Genomic DNA, 13900 nt, shown 5'->3' on the forward strand with positions numbered 1-13900 from the left:
GAAGAGGGTAAGACGAAAATTAGTCATTCTCGTATGCTTATTTGATTGTTACTGTATTCTTCTATACATTGTACTATTACTATCTGTAAAAGCAAGTTTAATAGTATAGCCAACTATTGGCTCTAATTCATCTATAGCTAATCTAATAGCCAATTCAAACAATAGTTAGCTATAAAAATATACTACATCATTAATATTCGGTCCTACCTCTCATACACATATAACGTCTTAGAGTTCGTGTTGCAGCTGGCTACAAATATGTAGCCCGCTTTCTTCTCTCTCTTCTCTTTTCTTCTCGATATGGGGTTATAGATAGCTTATAGCATGCTATTGTACTCTAATGTGCAATGCATCTTCATGTATATTTTTTGTATTCAAGTCCTTGTGTAATGCTTAACTCCTGCCAACAAATCTTACAAAGTTTTACATCAAGGACCTTGGAGTAAAACAATATATTATATATACACCCTTGGGCCCACCTGTCAACCTCTCACCCTATATTAAGTAAAAAAAAAAACCTCCTCTTCCCTCCACCCGTCCGCATCCCAAATTCCCAGCACCAGCAGCGCCCGCCGCCGCCGCCGCCGTCGCCGTGCCGAGCTCTCCTCCTCCGCCAGATCCGCACTAGCGGCTCGGTTCTTCTCTCCGGCACGAGAGACGAGGGTTCCCCGGCGAGCGAGCGAGGGCCGGTGATGGCGGAGCCGGAGCAGCCGGAGTTCGCGCGCGAGCGGCACGTGCTGTTTCTGGAAGCTATGGCGTCGGAGCTCCCCGCGGACTACGCCTCGCAGGAGGTCAACCACCTCACCCTCGCCTACTTCGCCGTCGCCGGCCTATCTCTCCTTCGTGAGCTCGACCGTGTAAGATCCCCGCTCTCCGCCTGATCTGCCCTAGCGGTTATCCTCTCGATCCGTTTCCTGAATTACGCGTAAATTCGTTTTTTTTTAGTTATTTGTTGAACTCTAGTCTAGACTAGATGTGCCCGTGTGCAAAGCTTGGATCGTTACTTTACCTCGTGTGGTCGCTTTGCTTGCATTTACTGGAAGCAAAGTTGCATCTGTAGGAATAAAATCAATCAGCAGATTTGGTGCACATATGGTACCATGAAGTATTTTGAAACCTCAAGGATGGCTATTGGTAGTATATTCAGAGATAAATTAGTTGCTGTATCCATAATGGGAGTTGCAATTGATCTTTATTGTGACAAACACAGGGATCCAAAGTTTGTGGATAGCAGAATGCCAAGTGTGGAAGGGTCTTTTCAATTTTTTTTTGGAATTCCTGTAAAGAACAACTACTAGCTGCAAGGTTTAAGCACTTTAGCCCATAAGTGGTCACTGACCAGTAACCAGTCTACTCAAAGCAGTTAGAGATTATTGCGGTTAGGCAATTTGCATCTGTCCGGCAACTAGATCACAATATCACATAACTACATTCGCTTTCGATTTCTAGCCAAACTAAGAGGAAAGGGGCCCATGTGATGTTTCTGTAGCAACGAATTGGTCCACGTCCCTTAATTCGGTCTAAATTCCATTCGTCTTTGTCTTGTCCATGGGCAGTTGCCTTAATGCTTTGCACAGTTAGGAGCCGCCTAGTTGGTTATGATTTAAGTTCATCATACTTGATGCCTTGCTCATGTAAACAACAAAAACATGATAGCCTCCTGATATCTCCATTCTCAAATTACTAGTAACTTCTAAAAGAACTTATAGCCTCATGCAAATATTTTTTTACCAGTCTTATCATGAAAATTGTACCTGTATGTATTATGTATTAAAACAAGTAACCATGCCTGGTTGCTAGCTGAAATATTTATTGTGGGAATTAAAGTTCACCTTGTGCCTTGACTGAGTTGACTCTTCAGGAAGAAGTAATATACTGAGTTGACTGAGTAGTAATTTGATGAGTTGTGTACTTGTTTGCCCTTTTATACTTTCTTTAGGTTAACAAGGATCAAATAGCCAAATGGATTTTGTCTTTTCAAGTACATCCTAAGACAGACAATGAATTAGATAATGGTGAGTTTTCCTCAGTACTTATGTAATAAAGCTCTCAAGATAGCTAATTCATATTTTTCAGATGCAATATATTCATCATATGACAATTTATATGTTTTTAGGACAATTTTATGGATTCTGTGGCTCTAGAACAACTCAGTTTCCCTCAACTAACATGAAGGTAGATGTGGCTAATTCTCAAGTCAACCCTTTTTTTTTCACACATATCAATTTGTCATTTAATTTTTACATTCTGACAGTTTGAAATATGAATTCATGCCCTTCCTCAGGACCCTTGCCACAATGGTAGTCATCTTGCAAGCACTTATTCTGCCCTTGCTATCCTGAAGATTGTAGGTTATGATTTAGCAAACATTGATAACAAGGTTCTTTTGTCCTCAATGAGAAACCTCCAACAGCCAGATGGAAGGTATGCATTTTAGTTTTGGTCTCCATGCTAATTATTCTTGTAATTATCCTCCAAAAATATCTATGCATTTACATCTGCTACCTGTGTTTAGTTTTAACTGTATCACCAATAGAGTTTCAGCCAACTCACATTCTGTCTTAAGATTTCATAATACCCCATAGTTGGCCCACCTCCTTGATTATTTTTTGTATGTGTTGATTGCTACCTTTCCATTTGCATATGTTTTCTCTGCATGAATTTAGTCATGCCATGTCATTCGACAAACTTGATATTGGTAAATACCTCCTTTCTGGTATATCTCTGTATTGTTGGTCAGTCTTCAAGCTTGTTCAATCAGAATGTTAATTAATGTGCTGTGATCCTAACTGCATGCATGTGATAGAGGTGTTTGTGCATGTGCAATGCAATCTTGCTTGCCTGTGAGCATTTCATTGATTTCACTAAGATGGCTTCCATGGTTCCATTCTGCAAACAACTAAACTCCACGCACCGCTTAAATGCATTATCTTATTGGCTAACTTGAGAAGCATTTTTTTTTTAGCTTCATGCCTACTCATATTGGTGCGGAAACAGACCTACGCTTTGTATACTGTGCAGGTGGGTTGCACTGTCATTTATATTTAGTATGCTTTCAATTTTATCTTTGTTTGAAATAACTTGACACACTTGTGTTGTCTTCTCAGCTGCAATCTGCTCGATGCTAAAAGATTGGACAGGAATGGACAAGGAAAAGGCCAAGCAATACATTCTTAGTTGCCAGGTTGGCTTACAACAATTCCTGATGCACTTGGTTTTGAGACACCAGTGTCTTGCACCATGCTATTTAAAATCCTTAATTCTTGTTTCTACCACATGCAGTCATACGATGGTGGCTTTGGCTTGGTTCCTGGTTCAGAATCTCATGGTACAGCTTCTTTTAACCTTTGATGTGCTTCTTGTCCTACTGAGTTTGTCATTTCATGTGGCAGTTTTCTTCCAGAGTTTCAGAATGCAATAATTCAGCTAAATTTTTGTTTTATTTTTTTGGAGTCGGTTATGGGTACTCATTGTTTGTCTTTGTGTTAGTGAGTCAGGTGGAGGGACATTCTGTGCTGTTGCAGCTTTGTGCCTGATGGGTTTCATTCAAGTTGATTTGGCATCAAATTTACAAGAACCATCATCAATTGATGTACTCTTGCTCCTGGAGTGGTGTCTTCAGGTTAAATTCTGCTCAACCATATATATCTGCTATTACCATCAAAATCTGCCCTTTGATGTGATTTATAGGACTAACATATATTTCCAAAACTGGACAGACACTATATGCAGTACACCAACCCGTTTTAAATGTTTCTAATTTAGTAGATATATGCATCAACCATTCAATTTTCATTTATTCATGATGGAGAAGTGCAGCTTGCTCAATGACACCACACCATCCAGTTGTTTTTAAAATCTCCCTTATGTAGAGTAAAAAAAATGTGAATCATAAACGGATTTAGTTAGAAATGATTAATAAGGACTAGGACGACTTTACTAGTAGGGAATCTTAACTGTTTTCACTATTATCATATAGAGACAAGCGGCAGACGGAGGTTTTCAAGGAAGAAGGAACAAATCCAGTGACACATGCTATGCATTTTGGTAAATACACCATACAGAGTTATATATACTAATTGCCTGACAATCAAATAGCAAACTTGGGTAATCTGTCTTGCTGCCAATCAACACTCTGCAGGATTGGAGGTGTCCTAAAGATTATCGGTGCATACCGCTTCATTGATCATGGTGCTTTGCGAAGTTTTTTGCTCTCGTGCCAATCACCTGTAATGACTTCCTCTCTGATCAGCTTAATTTCTCACATTGATCATGTTGCATCTTTACTGATCATGTATGCCCTTGTTTACCATTGCAACAGTATGGAGGTTTTACAAAGTTTTTGTACGATCAATTCCCGGATATCTACCATTCTTACTATGGACTTGCCGCTCTTTCCTTGCTGGAAGAGGAAGGGCTGGAGCCACTCTGCACCGAACTGGGGATCCTCTCTGCTGCATTGTAGCTTGGAATTGGTTGTTCATCTGCTGTATTCAGTCCAGTTATGGTGTTCCGCAAAGTTCATTCTTGTAATCTAGTACAACATACAGCTGAAAAGAATGCAAGTAATTTATACAGTTAGTTGATCCGTGTTGCTTTCAGTTCGTTTGTTTGTTTGGGTAGGCAGGTCATGCAACATTATCTATTTGTCTTGGATAATATGATTGTGAAGTAGAGAGGAGCATTCTGTAAAGGCTATTTCATTTTCAGTTAGTTGAACTAACTGATAGTTTGATAGACAGTTGAGTTGGCTGAGCAGTTCTATCACTTGGAAAGCTATTGAAAACAACTCATGTAACAGCTGAACAAAATTATCATCTTTATTCTGTTTCTTGATGTGCTTCCTATGTATCACTGATTAATTCTGGTAGTTGTAGATGCTGATATACACACACAGACACACAATTTCTTTTCTTTTGACAGGCCATCAGGTTAACAGCATAATACTTGTGATTGAGAACAGAAAGAGAAATGAGAGATTTTTTTTTACTGAACCTGCGTGTCTGAACTCTTCTGAAGATAAAATTGAAAGTTGCAGTACTGAACTGAATTTGCAGCAGATCACATGGATGATATTGGCGGGAGAGCCGGCTCAGTCAGCTGCAGCTGCCATAACTGCCACCGCCACCCCCACATCCACTCCGATTCATTGCGAATTCAGTTTGATCAGTGGTTGGTCGGTTGGCCAGCCTCCCATCCACCGGAATTCTCAAATCGGAGCAAGCAGCCTACTGATTGCGATTGCATCCTCTGATCTGATCTGCTGATGCGAATGCGAGCAGTAATCAACAGCGTAGTAGATTCAGTCCACGCGCCCATTAAAGCCAAGCCACTGTCCTTGTCCATCTTTGTCCAGGCCTCGCGTTCCTCGGTTCCTCCTCCTCCTTGCTAGCTGCTGCTGAGTGCTCGGCGATGGCGGGCGTCGGGTCGGCGGTGCGGCGGCTCTACTTCTCCGTCTACAACTGGGCCGTCTTCTTCGGATGGTACTCCGCCGCCTCGCGCCGCCGCCGCCTGCTGGTGTTTGGATCTCTCGTTTTCTTGGCTTGATTTGGGGGGGTTTCTTGGATCTTGCAGGGCGCAGGTGCTGTACTACGCGGTCACGACGCTGCTGGAGAGCGGCCATGAGGCCGTCTACGCCGCCGTCGAGCGGCCGCTGCAGTTCGCGCAGACCGCCGCCTTCTTGGAGGTCTGGTTTTTCTGCTAGTCTGTGCGCTCCGACTTATTTCTGAATTTTAATCGAGTAAAACTGTACTCCCTCCGTCCCCAAAAAAAAAAAAAAAGACAAACCTGGGTTTTCGTGTCCAACGTTCGACTGTGTCCGTCTTATATGAAATTTTTATAATTAGTATTTTTATTGTTGTTCGATAATAAAACATGATTAATATTTTATGCGTGACTTATTTTTTAAATTTTTTTCATAATTTTTTTAAATAAGACGGACGGTCAAACGTTGGATACGGAAATCCAGGGTTTGTCTTTTTTTTTTTTTTTTTGATGGAGGGAGTAGGTTTTAGCTCGAGCTTGTATAATTTGGGCAGCTCTGACTTCATTTTGAATTTTCCGTCTACCCAATTAGGGTTGCTACCTGTTGAGCAATGGCACAGAGGGGAAAAAAAATTAATCCCCTTTTGCGTTCTAAAAATCAACCAAACATTTAGCCTGAGAGAAATATTACCAGTGTTATAGCAAAATATACTGCAATTAATTCAACTTCAATGTTATGTTTCTGCTGCCTGATGGTGGGGATCCTCTCCCCCGATAATTCTGCTAAATAGAAAAGAAAAATTTCTGCTGCCCTAGCAGTACTTTGTGTTATATTCCTTGTAGTTCCCTAGATAAGGAAGCATTTATATTCTTTGCACGGAGCGGCTGAACGAGTCCGCGGTGAACATAGAATGAACGAACATTCCATGTTTATTTCATTTCTTTGTTTTTTTCGCCGGGATGGCGAAGAATGCCGACCGATGTATATTTCATTTCTTTGCAAATTGTGTTTTGTGAGGTACTGAGCATTTTTGTGTTTGTTTGGCGATGGCGTTGCTGGTGGCTCAGATTCTTCATGGGCTTGTAGGTAAGAAGTTGTTCTTCTCTTCTACTTATGTTATTTTCACTATCCTGGTCATCATTTGGAATTGTACGGTTCCTATCTATAGCGTGCAGCACGCAAACTCCATGGAAATAGAGTAATAGACTTTCTCGTTAGAAAGCATGCCAAAGACATATTTCAATTTACAGGAAGTGTCCTGTTAGATTAGAGAAACAATTGTACCTTATAAATTCACTTTTATGACACTTCTCATTTTTATCACCTGTATAACATGCTGACTTTGTTTTAAAGGTTTGGTGAGGTCTCCAGTCTCTGCAACTCTTCCACAAATTGGATCAAGGTTGTTTCTTACCTGGGCCATCCTGTGGAGCTTTCCAGAGGTATCATCGACTATCACTAATAAGTGTTGACATGCTACGTTTATGCTACTTCTCCTAAGCATTTACTGTTTCGCCGAGACATTGAAACATGACATAATTTTGGGTTTAAAGCATTGTCTAAATAGAAAATACGGATCATATAATTTGATTTTTATATGAGGGCAGGACACTAGGTAGTTTGTCTGTTTTATGTCTGGTTGTGGATCAAGTAAATAATGGTGATGATTGTACAAGTTACTAAATGGCATAACTACTGGTACTGATATGCAAATGCAGTGTCTTTACTTTTGCATCCCTAGTTTTCTGTTAGTTGTATGCTTGTAGTGTAGCTTAACACATGGTTTCATGACATATATATTGATTGATCCCTTTGTACATTTGTCTTGCAGACACATTCACATATCCTTGTTACTTCCTTGGTCATAAGCTGGTCCATCACTGAGGTATATTTTGAAGACTCACTTCTTAAAGAGACACGACATTTTCCAAATTATAATTTTGATTTCTCCTGGGCTAAGCTTATTCACACCAATATTTAAAATATTGTGCATTTGATAGCATAACGTGATGGAAATATTTGTGGTTCCTTGTAGATCATTAGATATTCCTTCTTTGGCATGAAGGAGACATTCGGATTTGCCCCTTCCTGGCTCTTATGGCTGAGGTTAGTAAAGAAGATACATCATTATTTAGCATAAATTTAGAGAGAATGCTTTTCTTTTTCTTTCATAACTTCTTTTCTTAAACCTGGTGCTGATTTTGTACAGGTATAGCACCTTTATGGTATTGTATCCTACTGGTATCAGCAGTGAGGTCGGTTTAATCTACATCGCCTTGCCTTACATGAAGGTAACAAGAATGAACTTCAGAAATGAAGATCTCCATGTTGTTCAGGCTCATTGCATAATGCGTAATGCGTAATTTAACTGCTCCTTTCCTGTGACTGCTATGCAGGCAACAGAGAAATATTGCCTTAGGATGCCCAACAAATGGAACTTCTCCTTTGATTTCTCCTATGCATCCATTCTTTCTCTCGCCGTCTACGTGCCCGGTATCCCCTCCTGCCTTGCAGTCGTCCTTTATTCAGTGATTGAAATTATTTTTATAATTGCAATTGTTGTTTCTTAGTAACTGGGATTTGATAGGTTCTGACAAGAACACTGCGTTGCAGGATCGCCTCACATGTTCACCTACATGCTTGCCCAACGGAAGAAGGCATTGGCAAAGGCTAAGGCTGCATAATGGTGATGCTCAAGAGCTTTCTTGAATTTGTCACTTGTGGCTTAAGGATCTGCCTAAATAGCTCACATTTGCTACTCTTTTAGTAGAAGTCTGTAGATGAGGACATGTTGGAAAGAACTACTATTACACTGCCCATCATTTGTTGTAACTGTAGTCTTCTACCAAGAATTCTAGATTTTACCTGGTTAAATTATTGAATGATTGATCCAAAATTTACCAGCTTGTTTCAAATTGCACTCTTTTTGCGTTTGCTGTTAGCCTGTTATGCTGTATGTTGCACACTTTGCACTGCGTGCTATAGAGAATTGGCATATTTGCATATTTACTGGTTTGCAATTATGAGTCCCATTGTTTCACTTATGCTTATAAATAAATTGATTTTGTGATTTTCTCTTCACAGCTTATTTTACAACATTTGCTTTTGAATCACTAAGAGCACGAATATAAAAGTTTTTATGCATAATTATTTTTAAATTGCTAATAAGCGGTTCGAGTAAACATGGCAAACGATAAGGCCGTATGATTTGAAGTAGTTAGCTAAATTTCTTTTGAAAAAAAAGGAGCCAAATTTCAACCTTACAAAAACCATCGAAAACGCTATGAAAAATCCCCCAAAAAATAATTTCATGCGCAGTTGATTAACCCGCCGCCGCACACGCCTCCCCCGTACTATCCGACGCTTCTCTTCAGTAATCTGTAGTCCATGGCCATGTCGTCCTCGAGCAGGTCGTGGCGCTGCTGTGGCTTTGAATCCATCTGATGGGATCCGAGGCGCAGCGAGTGGCGTGGATGGGGGCAGTTCGGGATCGGGGACGCGACGCCGACGCGGATCTGGGTAAGTCCCCTGCAGCGAATCTCGCACAATCTGCGTGCGAAAATGTGGCTGATGGCATGGATCATGCGCGGATTCAGTTGGTCTCAGGTAGTTTCCCGGTGTGTTCAGTTTCAGATCATGCGCAGATATTACCCCTGTTACATCAGCTGCCTTGTTTCCAGTTCGTTGAAGCAATTTGTGGCACTAACTCAACACATGAGCTTGTTGAAACAGTATTATCAATTGGAATTCGGAGAGTTGCTGATCTCTCCCTCTCCCTATTCCTCGTAGCTACATTCTTGCTATCCACGATGGCTGATTGCTATTGGTTGTTGATGTTAACTGGACCTCGATGCATACATTACATGACCTCGATGCATACATTACATGTTTTTGAGATGCGTCAGTCATGCTCTTTGAGGAATCTATACACGTGTTACCTGTTCTTGGGAATAAAGTAAAGATACTTCTTTTCTGAAGCCTGATAAAAAAAACATGACCTTTGAATCAAGCTTGTGATCTCTTGGATAACAAACTCTTTCTGCCACCTAGTTATGATTTATTAATATGACATGGCTTACATTTACACAGGTGAAGATGAAAAGAGAAAAAAGGGAAAATGAAGCAGCTGATGTATCTGTCTTCTTCCCTTCTTTGTTGTGGCGAAATGTGTTGATCACATGGATGAATTGGTTGGGTGGCGGACAGTTGCAGTAGCAATGACTGTCACTTTGTGCTGCCAACTATTTATTTATCCGATTTGATCCCCCGATCTGATGCTTATTAATCAATTGGAACAGTGGTTAGCCTTATTCCCTTAATCCCATCCATGTCCGAGGAAGCTGCTGCCTGTCAATCAGGACTCTAATATTTTAGTGCTTCTGATGCTATGATAGTGTGATTTGCATGCACATCGGATTTGTTGATTAGATTATCCTGGTCAAAGCCATTAGCCATGACGTTAAAGCCAAACCCATCTCCTCGACGTCTTCCTCCTCCATCTCGCAGCTCTGCAATGGCAGCGGATGGTTCAGTGCTCCGGAGGCTCTACTTCTCTGTCTACAACTGGGTTGTCTTCATCGGATGGTCACTTCTAGCATCTTTGTCTGCTGGTATTTCTTGGATTGGACACTCAGGGTGTTGTTCTGATCAGGGTTCTTTGGTTTTGGATCATGCAGGGCTCAGGTGTCATTGTCCATGATCTTGGCGTTGTTGGATGACGGGCATGAGGCCGTCTATGCTGCTATCGAGCGGCATCTGCTGTTTGCACAGACTGCTGCCATCATGGAGGTCTGGTTTTCCTCACTTTAGCTTTATTATCACTGCAAAACTGTGAATGCAGCTCTGCAATTTATTTATTTCATTCCACATGGAGATTGAGAGGTGCTAAACTTTTTTGTGTTTTGCTGCTTGGCTGGTGATGGTATTGCTGGTAGTGCAGATTCTTCATTCCATTCTAGGTACGAAGTCCCCCCCCCCCCCCCTTTTTTCTTTGTAAAAAAAAAAGAGAAGAAGTCATTTTCTTCTTCCTAATATGTTCTTTTTGTTATCCTTGTCAACTGTGAATTGTAGTTACCTGCTAGGTATGGCTGTCTTGTTCAAACTTTATGTTAACAGACTTTCTGGCTAACCCTTAATCTGGAATGTAGAAAATACTAATGTAGTTCCTGTTAGATTGAACTATTTCCTAAAACAATATTGCTTATCACTGTATTATGAATTGTTGAAAAGGATTGGTGAGGTCTCCAGTGTCTTCTACTCTTCCACAAATTACTGGAAGGTTGTTCATTACCTGGGGCATCTTGTGGAGCTTTCCTGAGGTAATATCAGACCTTACTCAAGTTATTTGATAGTTTTTGTCTTGAAAATAAGTTTTGGATTAGAAAGCACTTGCTAAAATGAAAAAAAAAAGTATGTTAGGTAATGTTTCTGCTATTAGAACTAATTTTATACTTTCATTTATGATCATAATGACTCTGAGTAAGCACTGGACAAACCTAAGTTGCAGAAATTGCACGAGTAATTGATGCCATTACATCGTGAAGGATAAGATAGTTCTCTTCCGTTCTGCACCCCAAGTTTTCTATTTTCTGTATTTAAACTTCTAATCAAGTAACCATTGTTTGTAGACAATATTGGTGAGTTACTGTGTGCATTTGTTTTGCAGACGCATTCTCATATTCTTGTTACCCCCTTGATCATAAGCTGGTCCATCACCGAGGTATGTGTTGCCCCCAAAACTAGTCACCAAATTACTCGCTTGGTAGACCATGAATTTCAGATGCAATTTTATTATAAGATGATAAACAACAATTCTTCTTTTTGAAATGACAGTAGTTAAACAACAACTCTGCTTCTTGAAATGACGGTAGTTATTGAAGTTGTTGCCTTAGTCGAACATAGATTATGATTTTTTTTTCTTCATTTCAGAGCATAACTTCGTGGAAAATTTACTATAATTCCTTGCAGGTCATCCGATATTCCTTCTTTGGCATAAAGGAATCATTTGGATTTACACCTTCCTGGCTCTTATGGCTTAGGTTGGTTCTAGTTGTAAACATATCACAATATGTATTAGCATAAGCTTCGAAAAATTGCTCATTATCTTATTAGTAAATTATCTTAAAAAAAATTGCTTCACTGTTTTCATACTGATTTCTTCGCAGGTACAGCACCTTTATAGTATGCTATCCTGTTGGTATGGTTAGTGAGGTTGGCCTAATCTATATTGCCTTCCCTTTCATGAAGGTAACCTGAATAACTTAGAAAGGAAGAGCTCTACCTCCATTTGATAAGTGACAACAATCTTGTTTAAATGCTCTTTTGTTTTGGATGATCAATGTCAGGCATCTGAGAAATACTGCATTGGGATGCCCAACAAATGGAATTTCTCCTTCGACTACTTCTATTTCTCTACTTTTTTGATGGCTTTGTACGTTCCAGGTAGTATTCCATGCAATTGTACTTCATTTATTAATTGATGCTACGATCATGTACTAGGTTTTTTTCAATAGGATTTTCTGAAAGGAAACTAAGTAAGATTTGATGGCATACTACCTTGTTTCATTTCATGAATGCAGTATTTCCATACTTGTTGCGCCATATGGTTGCCCAGCGGAAGAAAGCCTTGTCAAAGGCAAAAACCACATAACTACTCAAGAGTTATTTTTTGCTGGGTCGGCCAAAGGTTAGCCGACCAATTTCATTAAGATTTTGGGGAAAAATACAGTAAAATGTTACAACGATATTACAATGCCGCAGTAGCCAGGGAAGGACCCCAACCAACCAAGAACGAGAAATGAAAGCAGGGCTAAACCCTGCATACAGTCATGGCGATTACTCGCGAAATTTGATTTCTGATTTCTGATCGCAACCATGGCTCAGGATGCTACCATTTCTGGAACAAAGAAGCAAAGGTTACTAGAATGGAAATGCTAAAATACAATTATACAAGGATTATCTTTTCCCTTGGTAAATTAGAATGTATGCAATTACCATTCTCATGGCTTGCTAATGGTGTGTTGTACCAAATATGGGCGTTTCCATCTGTAAATAAAATTGTACTCCATAGTCCATATGGATGCTGAAAAATGATATTTAGATGTTCTGCTTTTCAAGGATGAAGAAGGCTACTGTCACCATTTGATTTATCATATTGGATGTGATGAAATGGGGCCAGATCAATGAATGGAGACAACTGCATCCGATCATTCTTGATTATTATTTTTTAGATGAGTCATTCTTGATTTCTTCCTTACTCTTATCCATCGATCCATCCAACTGCTGAAATGTGTATCATTTTCACAGATTGTCTAAGCCATATAGTACTAGTTGGCTGTTGAATGATAATGGCCTTCCGATGTATAGTAGCAGAAGCAAAGGAGGATCATATATGTTGTCTGAAGATTCATCCCCACTCTTAATGAAATTGGTCGGCCAGCCTTTGGCCGACCTGGCAAAAAAACAAATTGTCTGAAGAACTGTAGATCTGTTCTTGGAGCATTTTGGCCCCTGTGCTCTCACAATAAAGAAGTATGCAGACAATGTCATTTAGTATATTTTTGTCGTAAATGTTCCTCTAGTTGTGCACTCAAAATACTAGGTGAAATCATTAGACAGATCATTTTTTTAAAAAGAAAATAGTATAATACAAAAAGAAAAATTGCTCAAGTGACCGGCAGCATCAGGCCTAAAATATCACCATAGCGAGATTTTCTTCCGTCCTTCTTTCTGGTACCAGTCTTCATCCAGCCGTTGATTGCTGAGGGGTACGATGGGCATGAGGCGCTTTCGCGTGTGTCCGCTATCCATCTCTATCTCGCTATCCCTTCTCTATCCCGTGCGCTAACCCTTCTGCATCTCACGCTAGGTGGGGCCGCCGCACGACACGGGAGAAAAACTCAAGGAGGAGGGCGACCCCATCCACCGCACCGGTCGCAGGCACGCAGCAAGGACGACCCCATCTGCAATCATCTCGGAAGCATTGCCGCTGCAGGAGTCGTCACCGTGGTCGTAGGTGTCATCGCCGCGAAGGGAAAAACAACAGGGGAAGACGCCGGGGTCGAGACTCAAGGCTAATAGATGCGGCGCAGCCAAAAAATGGATGCCGCCGCTGCCGTCGTATTTTCCGCCACGCGCCGCCGTCGGGAACAAGCCTAGGGTTTTGCTACTCTGCGGCCCTTCCCCAACTCGACCAAACCTTCCTCCGATCCAAACATCCTTGCAAACGCGAAAATACGATTATACCCTTCCACCGTTGCTAACTAGAGCTACCCACCCCACGACCAAGCTAGGACCTCGAGGTACCATGCAATCGTGACCGTTCGATCGGGCATCACCAACGGACAGGATTTTAGTACCTCACAGTACTAGTACCTTGCGGTACAAAAAGAAGGACCGAAGCAATGCTCTTAAAAG

At 40.8% G+C, this 13900-nt stretch overlaps 2 protein-coding genes across 5 annotated transcripts in view; both read left to right on the forward strand.

Moving 5' to 3' along the window:
* The first annotated feature begins 541 nt into the window (after positions 1–541).
* Positions 542–8385, forward strand: LOC127784763 (geranylgeranyl transferase type-1 subunit beta-like). Its single transcript, XM_052312134.1, has 20 exons — positions 542–857; positions 1940–2015; positions 2117–2175; positions 2285–2424; positions 2966–3021; positions 3108–3184; positions 3283–3328; positions 3498–3622; positions 3980–4047; positions 4142–4229; positions 4322–4461; positions 5325–5483; positions 5575–5686; positions 6553–6571; positions 6839–6927; positions 7317–7370; positions 7521–7591; positions 7695–7776; positions 7882–7978; positions 8099–8385. Exons 1-20 carry the CDS (start codon positions 693–695, stop codon positions 8167–8169), a joined length of 1794 nt encoding a protein of 597 aa, XP_052168094.1. The 5' UTR covers positions 542–692; the 3' UTR covers positions 8170–8385.
* Positions 8386–8587: 202 nt separating this feature from the next.
* LOC127779883 (very-long-chain (3R)-3-hydroxyacyl-CoA dehydratase PASTICCINO 2A-like) overlaps positions 8588–13900 on the forward strand; it is a 30533-nt gene continuing 25220 nt past the window's right edge. The window contains exons 1-10 of one of the 4 annotated variants that reach the window (XM_052306839.1): positions 8588–10069; positions 10162–10273; positions 10425–10443; positions 10715–10803; positions 11151–11204; positions 11453–11523; positions 11650–11731; positions 11830–11926; positions 12064–12170; positions 12245–13048. In XM_052306839.1, coding sequence (XP_052162799.1) covers positions 9939–10069; positions 10162–10273; positions 10425–10443; positions 10715–10803; positions 11151–11204; positions 11453–11523; positions 11650–11731; positions 11830–11926; positions 12064–12134 — 726 coding nt within the window. In that variant the 5' untranslated portion in view covers positions 8588–9938 and the 3' untranslated portion in view covers positions 12135–12170; positions 12245–13048. Of the gene's footprint in view, positions 10070–10161; positions 10274–10424; positions 10444–10714; positions 10804–11150; positions 11205–11452; positions 11524–11649; positions 11732–11829; positions 11927–12063; positions 13049–13900 lie in introns of those variants that run through there. The other 3 variants (XM_052306832.1, XM_052306824.1, XM_052306815.1) reach the window with 3 other exon arrangements.

This window comes from Oryza glaberrima, chromosome 1 (assembly GCF_000147395.1).
Source record: "Oryza glaberrima chromosome 1, OglaRS2, whole genome shotgun sequence".
In the NCBI taxonomy this organism is placed as follows: Eukaryota; Viridiplantae; Streptophyta; class Magnoliopsida; order Poales; family Poaceae; genus Oryza; species Oryza glaberrima.